This window comes from Ruditapes philippinarum, unplaced genomic scaffold, assembly GCF_026571515.1.
Source record: "Ruditapes philippinarum isolate M1 unplaced genomic scaffold, ASM2657151v2 ctg1375_1_1_1_1, whole genome shotgun sequence".
NCBI classification, from domain to species: domain Eukaryota; kingdom Metazoa; phylum Mollusca; class Bivalvia; order Venerida; family Veneridae; genus Ruditapes; species Ruditapes philippinarum.
Window position 1 is genome coordinate 275,062 of NW_026857788.1, and position 13,588 is coordinate 288,649.

Consider the following 13,588-nt stretch of genomic DNA (forward strand, 5'->3'; position numbering starts at 1 on the left):
TATCTAGTTAACCACATAATTAAATGTTAGTTAAGTGATTAACTAGTTACGTAACTAGTTAACCAGTTGGCGATATTTTGGATATGTGGTAAGTGATTAACTAGTTACGTAACTAGATAACTACATAACTAACAAGTTTTTTAAGTGATTAACTAGTTACGTAACTAGTTAACCAGTTATCACTTGTCTATAAATAGCATTGTTTTGCTCCATTGCATTGATACACAGTCACACTTTAGTCATTGCAGACATTAGACGAAGCCTTTGAGTGAATTACATTTGGATTTGGAGGGAAAATAGAGGTAAATATTTATAATTTTAACAAATATATAATGATTTAAATCTATTTATAATAAGTGATAACTGTTTAACTAGTTACGTAACTAGTAAATCACTAAACTAACTAGTTAATTATGTGGTTAACTAGTTACGTAACTAGTTAACCACTTAACATTAAGCTGGTAAAATGATAAAAGGATGGCAGTTGTAGGCACTAACATGCATTTATTTTCCGTTATGATTACCATATAACTGACTAATTAATTAAGAGGTTAACTATTTACGTATCTAATTAACCTCTTAATTAACTAGTTAGTTATATGGTTATCTGGTGGCAGAAATACGCCACCATACAATAGACAGAACACATTTAAGAAAAAAAAATACTGTTTGGCTTAATTCGACAGCAAAGAGGATTATATTTGTGTGTTGTTTATAATTTATTTATTTTTGGTTATATATTTTGTTCATGCAACTAAAAGAGAATCGGCAGGTACATGAACATAATAAATATATGATACGTATAAAGCATGCGCTTATTCAGTATACACGTGAAGCATATATTTTCGAAAATTGTAGCGTTTAATTTTCTGAAACAAAGGAAACATTTGTGTGGCTTTAATCTATTTCAAGCTTATCAGATACAAGTTTATTTCTTTAAACATAATGATAATCAATACACGTTAAATCACAAACTGCATTTAAATACTGGTATGTTATCTGATCTGCGTAACACTTTATTTTGTTCATTATTTTCAGAAAATAGATCAAGGAAATCAACATTGAAAGAAAAGGAATATTTGAAAAGTGTTCTCTTGTTTTTCTATACTTATTAACGTTTTTTGCAAGACAATTATATTTTTAAAAAAGAAAAGAAGATAAAACAAGAAATGGATTTTCTACTAGTGATGTTGACTTTCTAACGTGATTTTATTGGCAATGGCAACATATGTTGGACGTATGAGAGATTGTACGGTTGAAAATCAACAAAAGGAAGATTTTATTTGTTCAATATGTTTAAATAGGTTTGAGAACCCAAGGAGTCTACCATGCTCACATTCATTTTGTCATAAATGCTTAATTCAGTGTTTAGAGAAAAATAAAAGCAATCAACGATTCTATTGTCCTTTCTGTAGAACTGAAGCAAAAGTGTACAAACGATTAAATGCAGAAGAAATGGTAGAGCAATTTCCAATGGATTTTGACTTGATAGAAAAGATGTTAACTGCTACAGCTAAGTCGTCTGACGAGGAGTCTACATCGAACTATTGCAAACCATGTTTACGGGACAAAATGTATGAACAAGCATCTGTATACTGTTGTGAATGTAGTGAAATACTCTGTAGCGACTGCAAGAAACATCATTCCAAAAATAAGCTGACAACTACACACACAGTTGTTGACATGAATGGTGATCTGGCCGAAACCAGAAAATTAAACTATGTGAAGAACTTAACAAAATGCAGTAACCATCATTTGGAGGAAGTGAAATATATATGCAAAGATCACGATCAGCTATGTTGCAACGAATGCGCTATCCTGACACACAGAAAATGCCAAACTTTACAATCAATAAGCGACTGTATTGCTTCCGGTTTTGAAAATCGTCTTCTGGAAAATATGGAAACCATGGAAAAACATGTCGTTAATATGAAACTTCACGAAGAAAAACACAGAAAGAGAGTGTGCGAATCTGAGACTTTGATTAAAGATCAACTGTTATGTATAAAAGAAGAATTTGATTATGCCTTCCGTGACTTTGAAGAGAGTGTCTTAATGCAAGTACGATCAAACTGCCTAGGTTTGAAAAAATCCATTTCTTCACAACAAATGCGTATTGATAGTTTTGAAGGAGATATCAAACGTTCCAAAGAAAAAATATCATCAGTTGAGCAATATGGTCAAGATTTGCATGTTTATCTTATGGAAAGAGCCATGGAGAAGGAGATGAAACAAAAGGAGCAGATATTACAAAGTTTGCACGAAAGTTCTAATCGTTTAGAAGTATCGTTGGCTGGCAAAGAAACTATATCTCAAAAGTTAATCACAACTTTGAAACAAAATCTGTCAATAAAAAAGATCGTTCAGTCTGAACTGCCAGATTTTCCCTTCAAAAGGTGTAATGGAAGCAAATTTCAAACAAGTGCCGGGTTTCGCGGGCATGGTAACATAAAAAAAGATTATTGGGGAGGATATAATGATTTCTGAGAAAAAAATTCTTTCAGAAATAAAATGCGAACAAGTGCATACCAGTAAATTACTACTGTCGATATAAAATTTTGTCTTTCTTTTTAGGGGGTTGTGGGACTTGATGGTCATGTTGGTTATGAGACGTTGTCAGATATAGATATGACAAGTTGAGAATACTGCAAGTATCAGTTAGTATATTTACAAGAAAAACTATAAAAAAAAATAAAAATATCTTTGCACACATACATTGAATCATAATCAGAATATTTTTTATTAAAGTTTGATATTGTTCACATTAAATGTGCTCCGAGGCAAAAGAAAAGTTTCAGATCAGTTGAACTGTATGGACATAAGGAAATTTACGTATTTGTTACACGAAAAGAGTGATTGAAAAAAGAAAATGGAATAAAACGAGCAGATATCACAAAGATTTCACTAACGTACAAATCGTAAAGTATCAGTGGCTGGAAAAGAATATGTACGTATTTTTAAACAAAATCTTTTATTTACCGAAAAGTATACGATGAGATTACCAAATAAACGAAATAAATCCCAAATTGTGTCAGACAGGACGGGACAGACAACAAAATCATGTCTACAAGTGTATTTCGAAAGCGGATGGAATGAACATAATGATAATTACTTAGGGACCATGTAATTAATCTCATAACATAAAATGGCAATGATTTGTTATGAATGTTTTGTTTTTCAAGTCAAGTTAGTTCACTTTAACTGATAGCGGATGGAAAGAGTTAATATACAACCGCCGATTGGGCCACGGAGTTAACTACTTGATCGATATATATTACGACTTAATAAAAATCTAGCGGAAAATTGACGTCCAAATCTATAAAGTTAAAAGAATTCCTGTTATACGTGAATGATCAAGTTTGTAACAAGAGGGCCAAGATGGCCCTAGTTCGCTCACCTGACCGATCGAACTCATCCGAGCAATTTCTGAGACAAGCTCCATGACCAAGTTTGATAACAATTGAGTCACAAATTTGACCTCGAGAGTGTTTACAAGGTTTTTCCCATTTTTGGGCAGTGTGACCTAGTTTTCGACCCCAGGTGACCCATATACGAACTTGACTTAGATATTATGAAAACAAACTTGCGAACCAATTTCCAGGATATTTGGACAACAACAGTAGCCACTAGAGAGTTAACAATATTTTTCTAATTTTAGCTCAGTTTTTTTTATCAGAAATGACCCCTGTTCGAAATCCTCCAAGCAATTAACTAGACAAGCATCCTGACCAAATTTGATAACAATTGAGTCAAAAATGTGACCATTAGAATGTTAACAAGGTTTTTCCATATTCAAACTTTATCTAGAAATCATGAAAACAAACTTTCAGACCAGTTTCCAGGATATTTGGATCAAAACAGTAGCCACTAGAGTGTAAAAAAAGATTTTTCTATTTTAACTACTGTGACCTAGTTTTTGACCTGAGATAACCCATATTCGAATTTGACCTAGAAATTATCAAAGTATCAGTCACTGCATCCCATATTAAACCTTAACCTAGAAGTGATCAAACCAACCTTCCTGACCAATTTCCAGAATATTTGAATGAAATCTGCAGCCGCTAGAGTGTTAACAAGATTTTTTATTTTTAGCTCCTGTGACCTAGTTTTTTACCGGAAATGACCCATATTCGAACTCGACCTAGTAATCATGAAAACAACCATCCTGACCAATTTCAAGAATATTTGGATCAAAACTGCAGCCACTAGTATGTTAACAAGATTTTTCTATTTTAGCTCCAGTGACCTAGTTTTTGACCTGAGATGAGCCATATTCAAACTTGACCTAGAAATCATCAAAACAATCTTCCTAGCCAATATCCAGAATATTTGGATTAAAACTGCAGCAACTGAAGTGTTAACAAGATTTATCTATTTTTAGCTCCTGTGACCTAGTTTTTGACCTAAGATAACCCATATTCGAATTTGACCTAGAAATTATCAAATAAAATGCCTGACCAAATGCCAGAATATTTGGATCAAAACTGCAGTCACTAGAGTGTTAACAAGATTTTTCTATTGTCAGCTCCTGTGACCTAGTTTTTGACTGGAGATGACCCATATTCGAAATTGAGCTAGAAATCGTCAAAAACCATCATCCTCACCAATTTCAAGAATATTAAGTTGGATCAAAACTGCAGCAACTAGAGTGTTAACAAGATTTTTCTATTTTTAACTCCTGCGACATGAGATGACCCATATTTAAACTTGATCTGTATTTTATTGAGACAAACATCCTGACAAAGTTTGATAATGATCCAATCAAAACTGTGACTGTTAGAGTGGTATCAACCAAAATGTTGACGACGCAAGACGCGCGACGACGGACGCCGGACATAGCCCCATCACTATACCTCACCTTGAGCACTTCGTGGTCAGGTGAACTTAAAATTAATGATATATTATAAATAATTCTATTCCATAATTTGTAGGTTCCAAGAAATCAAGACATCGGTATGAAACATAAAATAAAAAAGCCCTTTGGCAACGTGTGCGTCAGAGAGGATATACGTTATGTTTTATTTGGCAAAATAAAAGGAGGCTCGCAAGAAGTCCCTTTCAATTGACATTGAAAACAAATTAACTTTAGGGCAATTTTGGAACATATTAAGGTCCGAAACTTTTACCTATGACGTAATCAGGAACGTGATTAAAGGTTGTGATTTTGTTTTCAATAATGTATGGCCAAGTTAAAATGAATGTGTGCTCGACCTAAACGTTAGATTTATATATTCAGAACATTTAAGAAACTCACTATGGAAGTATTTTTATATAATTATATGACTGTTTAAAATACATGATATCCAGACATTAAACATATTCTACAACAGGTTCATCTTTCCGAATTATATGAGAATATATATCAAGTTAACTTAAAGAAATCCATCGCTCTTTACTCTAATGGTACAAACCAAATTTGTGTAATGTGTGTAATGATGTCACAAATGTTGCAAAATCTAGAACGTTAGTTTGGTTTACACAAAACCACACTTTGGGAAACTTATTAGTGTGTCATACAATTAAAACGCTTTTCTTAGGATTGTTTTCAAATTCGTCAAAATTTTCAGTGGTGGTGGAATAAAATGAACAGTTAAACACACCGAATTTTTGTTTTGTTCTTTTTTGTAGTTTTTGTTTTCTTTCTTTGTTTCTTTTTTATCTGTTCCAATTTGTTATTTGTATGAAATATCAATAGCATTCATTGTATTATGTATCAGATGAGAAAAAGTATATATCAACGAATCCTTTGATTTTTGAATTCTGGGTGTGTTAGCCTGTTTCAGACTATGTCCTTATCACCGAGTTCAATGCTCCACATGCCTAAAATCACGATAACAAATTTTGAATTTCATGGACGAGAATCATTGAGAATAAATAGATGGTTCTAAATACTATTTTGAGGTTTCAAACAATACTTGATATCTATCAAAAATAGTATTATCCCAGATTTTGTCAATGATAACCCGCACATAAAGATGAGGTTCAAGTTCGATAATCTGTAAAAGATTTATGGCCCGTATGTACCAATAGGTGTATTGAATTTAATAGATTTAATAATAAACCAGTAACTGACATTTGGAAGTTAAACCTATAACCTTCAAATTGTGTCCAAAATAATGCTCTGGATTAGCAGAACTATGACCATTTGGTTTATTTTTTTCATTTTACGCTTTATTTTTTAAAATTAAACCACAGGTTTTCAATCAATATGACATTGACCTTGAACATTCAAAAACGATGATTCATTAAAACAATTATTTTAATAATCTATTTGCATGAACATTTCTTAATACATGACTCAATGGTTCACTAAAATCTATAGATAATACTAGTATACAATCACAATTTTCTAACGGTTTGATATTTCATTTGGCTTGGTTCCAAGTTTAGCATTCTGTCTTATTAGGTTATTTGTATTATAAATGACAACACACAATCCACCCGAATAAAGGTTTTAAAAAATGCATTGCATTTTTAAAAATTGCAGCTAAATATTTTTAAAATGTAATACACTAAGTTATGGGCCAATTGGATTTAAGCCCAACGGAACGTTTTATATGCGCTATCTGATGTTATCTAGGTGTTGGAAAGACTATATTACAGGACTAATTCATAATTTTGAATGAAATCCTATATGACATTAAAATATAATAGTAACCACATTTGAGCCGTGTTGTTTGTACTTACGTTGGACTTTTGTTGATGACAACATTGTTGATCACCTTACAGAATGTGCTGATGAAAATCAACTGTAGGAAAACTTCCTTGTACAAAATGTTTAGGTAGTTATGTGCAACTTAAGTCTGTTACTATATGCACACTTACTTTGTCATTCTTCCTGAATTTAATGTTTTAAATGTGTTAGAAACAAACAACGATTATATTTGTAGAGCTGATAACTAAACTGACACAAGATTTATAACCGACGAAATGGTAGAGCAATTTCAAGTAAATTTTGATTTGATACAAAAGACGGATACAGATAAGTCGTCCGATGATGAATCTACATCCAACTATTGCAAACCATGTTTACGGGACAAAATGTATGAACAAGCATCTGTATACTGTTGTGAATGTAGTGAAATACTCTGTAGCGACTGCAAGAAACATCATTCCAAAAATAAACTGACAACTACACACACAGTTGTTGACATAAAGGCTGATCCGGCCGAAAGCAGAAACTTGAACTATGTGAAAAACTTATCAAAATGCAGTAACCATCAGTTGGAGGAAGTGAAATACATTTGTAAAGACCATGATCAACTATGTTGCAACGAATGCGCTATCCTGACACACAGAAAATGCCAAACTTTACAATCAATAAGCGACTGTATTGCTTCCGGTTTTGAAAATCGTCTTCTGGAAAATATGGAAACCATGGAAAAACATGTCGAAAATATGAAACTTCAAGAGGAAAAACACAGAAAGAGAGCGTACGAATCTGAGACTTTGATTAAAGATCAACTGTCACGTATTAAGACACAGTTTGATAATGCCTTTATTGATTTCGAAAAGAAAATCCTTAAGGAAGTTAGAACAAAATGCACCAGTTTGAGAAATTCCATTTCTTCACAACAATCTCGAATAGACAGTTTTGAAGCCGATTTAAAACGTTCAAAAGAAAAGATAACATCAGTTGAACAATATGGTCAGGATTTACATGCTTTTCTTATGAAAAGAGCCATGGAGAGGGAGATGAAACAGAACGAGCAGACATTACAAAGATTGCACCAAAGCTCAAATTGTGTAGAAGTATCAATGAGTGGTAAAGAATCTGTATCAAAAAATTTGACGCGTTTTTTATTAAAAAATCTTTCAGTAACAGAGAACTTTACGTCTGGACTACCAAATTTTCCGGACTTCAGACATAATCGAAATGAATATCCAACCTCTGCAAGACATGGCAGGGCAAAAAGGAAAAGTATGTTCGATTTGTTGAAAAGGAAATATTGAACAAACGCTCATAGAATCACGCAGTAAACTACCCAGTGTTACTATTTACTTACATCAATTGGAGATCTAACGCCGGCAGATTTACTAATTGAAAGTAATTCATATGACATATCTACAATTAATTTTGTAAATAATTAAAACATGAGATGTGAAAAATAATTATATTCCATCATATGACTGTTCCAAGAAAAGATGTATAATTAATATAAAAGGGGCCCTGTGGCAACATGTACGTCATTCTGAGAAGAAATAATTATGTAACTTTTACGGTAATCTTCGAACCCGATTACTGCTTCAAAATTGTAAAATAAGCCAAAATAAATGATTTACTAACAATTGTGGCGTACTGACAATCACAAGTAGACTTAATCTATTGAACTGAAAACAAATGAACGGAGTTTCTCCAGACCATTCTTGAATCATATGAAAGTCTTGCTCCAAAAAGTAAAAATCTTTACCAAAGGAAGTCTATGATATAGACATAAACGTTATGAAAGGTTGTGATTTTGATCTTCATCAAATGGTAAATGATTGTTAATTATTTTACTTTTGCAATTACTGCCGATTTTGGTAAGATATGTCCTCGATATAGACGTATGGTGCTATAATTAGACTGTGGAATAGATTTGTATATATGAGAAAAGATAAACTTTCTAAAAACTTGTTTATACTATAGTATATTATTAAAATCCTGTGAGATAAATAGACGTTAAGTGATTCTATAACAAGTAGTAATCTATTTTAAAAGATTATGATTATTATAGTGATTGACCCGTAATTGATATGGATTTTTGTATCAGAGACTTTGGTGTACATGTATTAAAAATGTTAACGAACGTCGCGTTCTTTGAGCTGCCCCGCTGTGGCGTTTATATTGTTACTGTTGGCGGTCTGAGACGGTACTGAAGGATGCCATTAAATAACATTTTGCAACAAAATAGTTGAAACACCAAACTTTGTGTAGGTATAATTCAATGAAGAAAACATGAAACTTATCAGAATTATAAATTCGTTACGGGTAATTCTGGACCATCCCTTGTAGATACAGGTACAAATATATAATAGATATATGATACTATATATCTGAGGGAACCTGATGTGCTTATTCAGTGTACACATGAAGCGAAAATAGGTGCGTTTAATTTTTCTGAAAAAGATTTTTCAGAGTCTTTAAAAAATTTATACGTTCTATTTCAGTTTATTTCCGTATTTTTTTTTTTCATTATTATTTTTTTTTTAGAACGCAATGACCTACATTTGCTTTAATTTATTTCTTATTTGAATGTAAATGTCGTGCATTTTCAAACAAGATATGTTTGTAAAACATGTATGCCCCCTATCAGCAGCCATTTAGTCATGTGATAAGGTTATTATGCATGTCTTCTGACCCAGTGATCAAACAATTAATAAGGGTTATCAAGTATCTACTGGTCATGACCTTAACCTTTGACCCCTTGACCCAAACTCAATAGGGGTCATCTGCTGGTCACGACCAATCATCATACAAAGTTTGAAGTTCCTAGGCCTAAGCGTTTTTAGTTAATTGATCGGAAACCGTTTTTACCTACAAGGTCAATGTGACCTTTGACCTTTGACCCCAAAATCAATAGGTCATCTGCTGGTCATGACCAATCACCATACCAAGTTTGAAGTTCCTAGGCCTAAAGGTTCTTTATTTATTGATAGGAAACCGTTTTTAACATACAAGGTCAATGTGACTTGACCTTTGACCCAAAATCAATAGGGGTCATCTGCTGGTCATGACCAATCACCATGCCAAGTTTGAAGTTCCTAGGCCGAAGCATTCTTTAGTTATTGATCAGAAACCGTTTTTACTTTACAATGTCAATGTGACCTTGACCTTTGACCCCTTGATCCCAAAATCAATAGGGGTAATCTGCTGGTCATGACAAATCACCAGACCAAGTTTGAAGTTCCTAGGCCTAAGCGTTCTTTAGTTATTGATCAGAAAAACCGTTTTTTACTTACAAGGTCAATGTGACCTTGACCTTTGACCCCTTGACCCAAAACTCAATAGGGGTCATCTGCTGGTCACGACCAACCATCATACAAAGTTTGAAGTTCCTAGGCCTAAGCGTTTTTAGTTTATTGATCTGAAACCATTTTTTACCTACAAGGTCAATGTGACCTTGACCTTTGACCCCTTGACCCCAAAATCAATAGGGGTCATCTGCTGGCCATGACCAATCACCATGCCAAGTTTGAAGTTCCTAGGCCGAAGCGTTCTTTAGTTATTGATCAGAAACCGTTTTTACTTACAATGTCAATGTGACCTTGACCTTTGACCCCTTGATCCCAAAATCAATAGAGGTCATCTGCTAGTCATGACAAATCACCATACCAAGTTTGAAGTTCCTAGGCCTAGGCGTTCTTTAGTTATTGATCAGAAACCGTTTTTACATACAAGGTCAATGTGACCTTGACCTTTGACCCCTTAACCACAAAATCAATAGGGGTCATCTGCTGGATATAACCAATCACCATACCAAGTTTGAAGTTCCTAGGCCTAGGGGTTCTTTTGTTATAGATCAGAAAATGTTTTTACCCAAGAGGTTAATGTGACCTTGACCTTTGACCCCTTGACCCCAAAATCTATAGGTCATCTGCTGGTCATGACCAATCACCATACCAAGTTTGAAGTTCCTAGGCCTAAGGGTTCTATAGTTATTGATCGGAAACCATTTTTACCTACAAGGTCAATGTGACCTTGACCTTTGACCCCTTAACCCCAAAATCAAAAGGGGTATTCTCCTGGTCATAACCAATCACCATTCCAAGTTTGAAGTTCCTAGGCCTAAGGGTTCTTTTGTTATTGATCGGAAACCGTTTTTACCCAAGAGGTCAATGTGACCTTGACCTTAGACCCCTTGACCCAAAATCAATAGGGGTCATCTACTGATCATGACCAATCACCATACCAAGTTTGAAGTTCCTAGGCCTTAAAGTTCTTTAGTTATTGATCGGAAACCGTTTTTGCTTACAAGGTCAATGTGACCTTGACCTTTGACCCTTGACCCAAAATCATATAGGGGACATCTACTGATCATGACCAATCACCATACCAAGTTTGAAGTTCCTAGGCCTTAAGGTTCTTTAGTTATTGATCGGAAACCGTTTTTTGCTTACAAAGTCAATGTGACCTTGACCTTTGATCCCCTTGACCCCAAAATCAATAGGGGTCATCTACTGATCATGACCAATCACCATACCAAGTTTGAAAGTTCCTAGGCCTTAAGGTTCTTTAGTTATTGATCGGAAACCGTTTTTGCTTACAAGGTCAATGTGACCTTGACCTTTGACCCCTTGACCCCAAAATCTATAGGGGTCATCTACTGGTCATGACCAATCACCATACCAAGTTTGAAGTTCCTAGGCCTAAGGGTTCTTTAGTTATCACTCGGAAACCATTTGGTCTACGGACCGACGGACCGACAAGTGCAAAGCAATATACCCCCTTTTCTTCGAAATGGGGGCATAATAAACCAGAGCTTTAATATTTTCTTAAATGATCATTAATTGTGTCAAGGTCTTTACCTGTTATATTAATGCATATTTATCTATTCATATTCTCTCTTTGCAAGGTAGTCATGTTTGCTTTAACGCTAGTCAATACACTGTGTATTACCTGGCTCTGGGACGTATGTCCCAGCCTGGCTGTGTAAACAATCTGCATGATTTCAATCATGTGACACTTTTGTTTTTATTTTCAGAAAATTGTCAAGATCAAAATTATCAACCTTGAAAAGGGGAATATTAAAAAGTGATCATTTTTATTCACGTGTTTACAAGACAAAAGAAAGGGAGAAAAAAAAGAAATGTATTTTCTACCGCGTTGTTTGATTCAGTGATATTGACTTTCTAAGGTGAATTCATTGGCAAAGGCAACATACGTTGGACACATTAGAGATTGTACGGGTGAAGATCAACAAGAGGAAGATTTTATTTGATCAGTATTAACAGAGTATGAGAACCTTAGGATTATATCATGTTCACATTCATTTTGTCACAAATGCTTAATTCAGTGTTTAGAGAAAAATAAAAACAACCAACGATTCCATTGCCCTTTCTGTAGAACTGATGCAAAAGTTTACATACGATTAAAGGCCGAAGAAATGGTAGAGCAATTTCCAATGGATTTTGACTTGATAGAAAAGATGTTAACTGCTACAGATAAGTCGTCTGACGAGGAGTCTACATCCAACTATTGCAAACCATGTTTACGGGACAAAATGTATGAACAAGCATCTGTATATTGTTGTGAATGTAGTGAAATACTCTGTAGCGACTGCAAGAAACATCATTCCAAAAATAAACTGACAACTACATACACAGTTGTTGACATGAATGGTGATCCCCCCGAAACCAGAAAATTAAACTATGTGAAAAACTTAACAAAATGCACGAAACATCAGTTGGAGGAAGTGAAATACATTTGCAAAGACCACGATCAATTATGTTGTAACGAATGTGCTATCTTGACGCATAGAAAATGCCAGTCTTTACAGTCAATAAACGACTGCATTGCTTCCGGTTTTGAAAAGCGTCATCTGGAAAATATGGAACCCATGGAAAAACATGTTGAAAATATGAAACTTCACGAAGAAAAACACAAAAAGAGAGTGTGCGAATCTGAGACTTTGATTAAACATCAACTGCTACGTATTAAGTCAGAGTTTGATAATGCCTTTATTGATTTCGAAAAGAAAATCCTTAAAGAAGTAAGAACAAAATGCACCAATTCGAGACATTCCATTTCTTCACAACAATCTCGAATATACAGTTTTGAAGCGCCGATTTAAAACGTTCAAAAGAAAAGATAACATCAGTTGAACAATATGGTCAAGATTTGCATGCTTTTCTTATGAAAAGAGCGATGGAAAGGGAGATGCAGCAGAACGAGCAGACATTACAAAGATTGCACCAAAGCACAAATCGTGTAGAAGTATCATTGACTGGCAAAGAATCTATATCTAGAAAGTTTGGCGCGTTTTTTAAAGAAAATATTTCAGTAACCGAGAACTACACGTCTGAACTACCAAATTATCCGAAGTTTTATCGAAAAATATACCAACACCCTAGAATGTATAAATATAATTGAATCATGAGATATGAAAAATAATTATATTCCATCATAATTTATCATGACTGTTCCAAGAAAACAAGATAAACATAAAAAGGGGCCCTGGGGCAACGTGTATGTCATTCTGAGAAGAAATTATAATGTTACTTTTATGGTAATCTTCGAACCCGATTACTGCTTCAAAATTGTAAAATAAGCCAAAATAAATGATTTTACAAACAATTGAGGCGTACTTAAAATCACAAGAAGACTTAAACTATTGAATTGAAAACACATGAACTGAGTTTCCCCAGACCATTATTCTACCATATGAAAGTCTTGCTCAAAAACGTAAAACTCTTTACCAAAGGAAGTTTATGATACAGACATAAACGTTATGAAAGGTTGTGGTTTTGATCTTAATAAAATGATATATGATTGTTTGTTATTTTACTTTTGCAATTACTGCCGATTTTGGTAAGATATGTGTTCGGTATAGACGTATGTTGCTATAATTATACTGTGGAATAGACTTGTATATATGAATAAAGTTAA

General features: G+C 33.9%; 2 protein-coding genes across 2 annotated transcripts; both read left to right on the forward strand.

Moving 5' to 3' along the window:
- The first annotated feature begins 827 nt into the window (after window positions 1-827).
- LOC132751038 (E3 ubiquitin/ISG15 ligase TRIM25-like) lies at window positions 828-9,061 on the forward strand. The gene is made up of 3 exons (XM_060741135.1): window positions 828-2,484; window positions 4,932-4,953; window positions 6,902-9,061. The coding sequence occupies exons 1-3, from the start codon at window positions 1,219-1,221 to the stop codon at window positions 7,951-7,953; spliced, it is 2,340 nt and encodes a 779-aa protein (XP_060597118.1). The 5' UTR covers window positions 828-1,218; the 3' UTR covers window positions 7,954-9,061.
- A 2,543-nt stretch (window positions 9,062-11,604) lies between these two features.
- LOC132751041 (transcription intermediary factor 1-beta-like) lies at window positions 11,605-13,588 on the forward strand. The gene is made up of 2 exons (XM_060741138.1): window positions 11,605-11,935; window positions 12,047-13,588. Exon 2 carries the CDS (start codon window positions 12,087-12,089, stop codon window positions 12,771-12,773), a length of 687 nt encoding a protein of 228 aa, XP_060597121.1. The 5' UTR covers window positions 11,605-11,935; window positions 12,047-12,086; the 3' UTR covers window positions 12,774-13,588.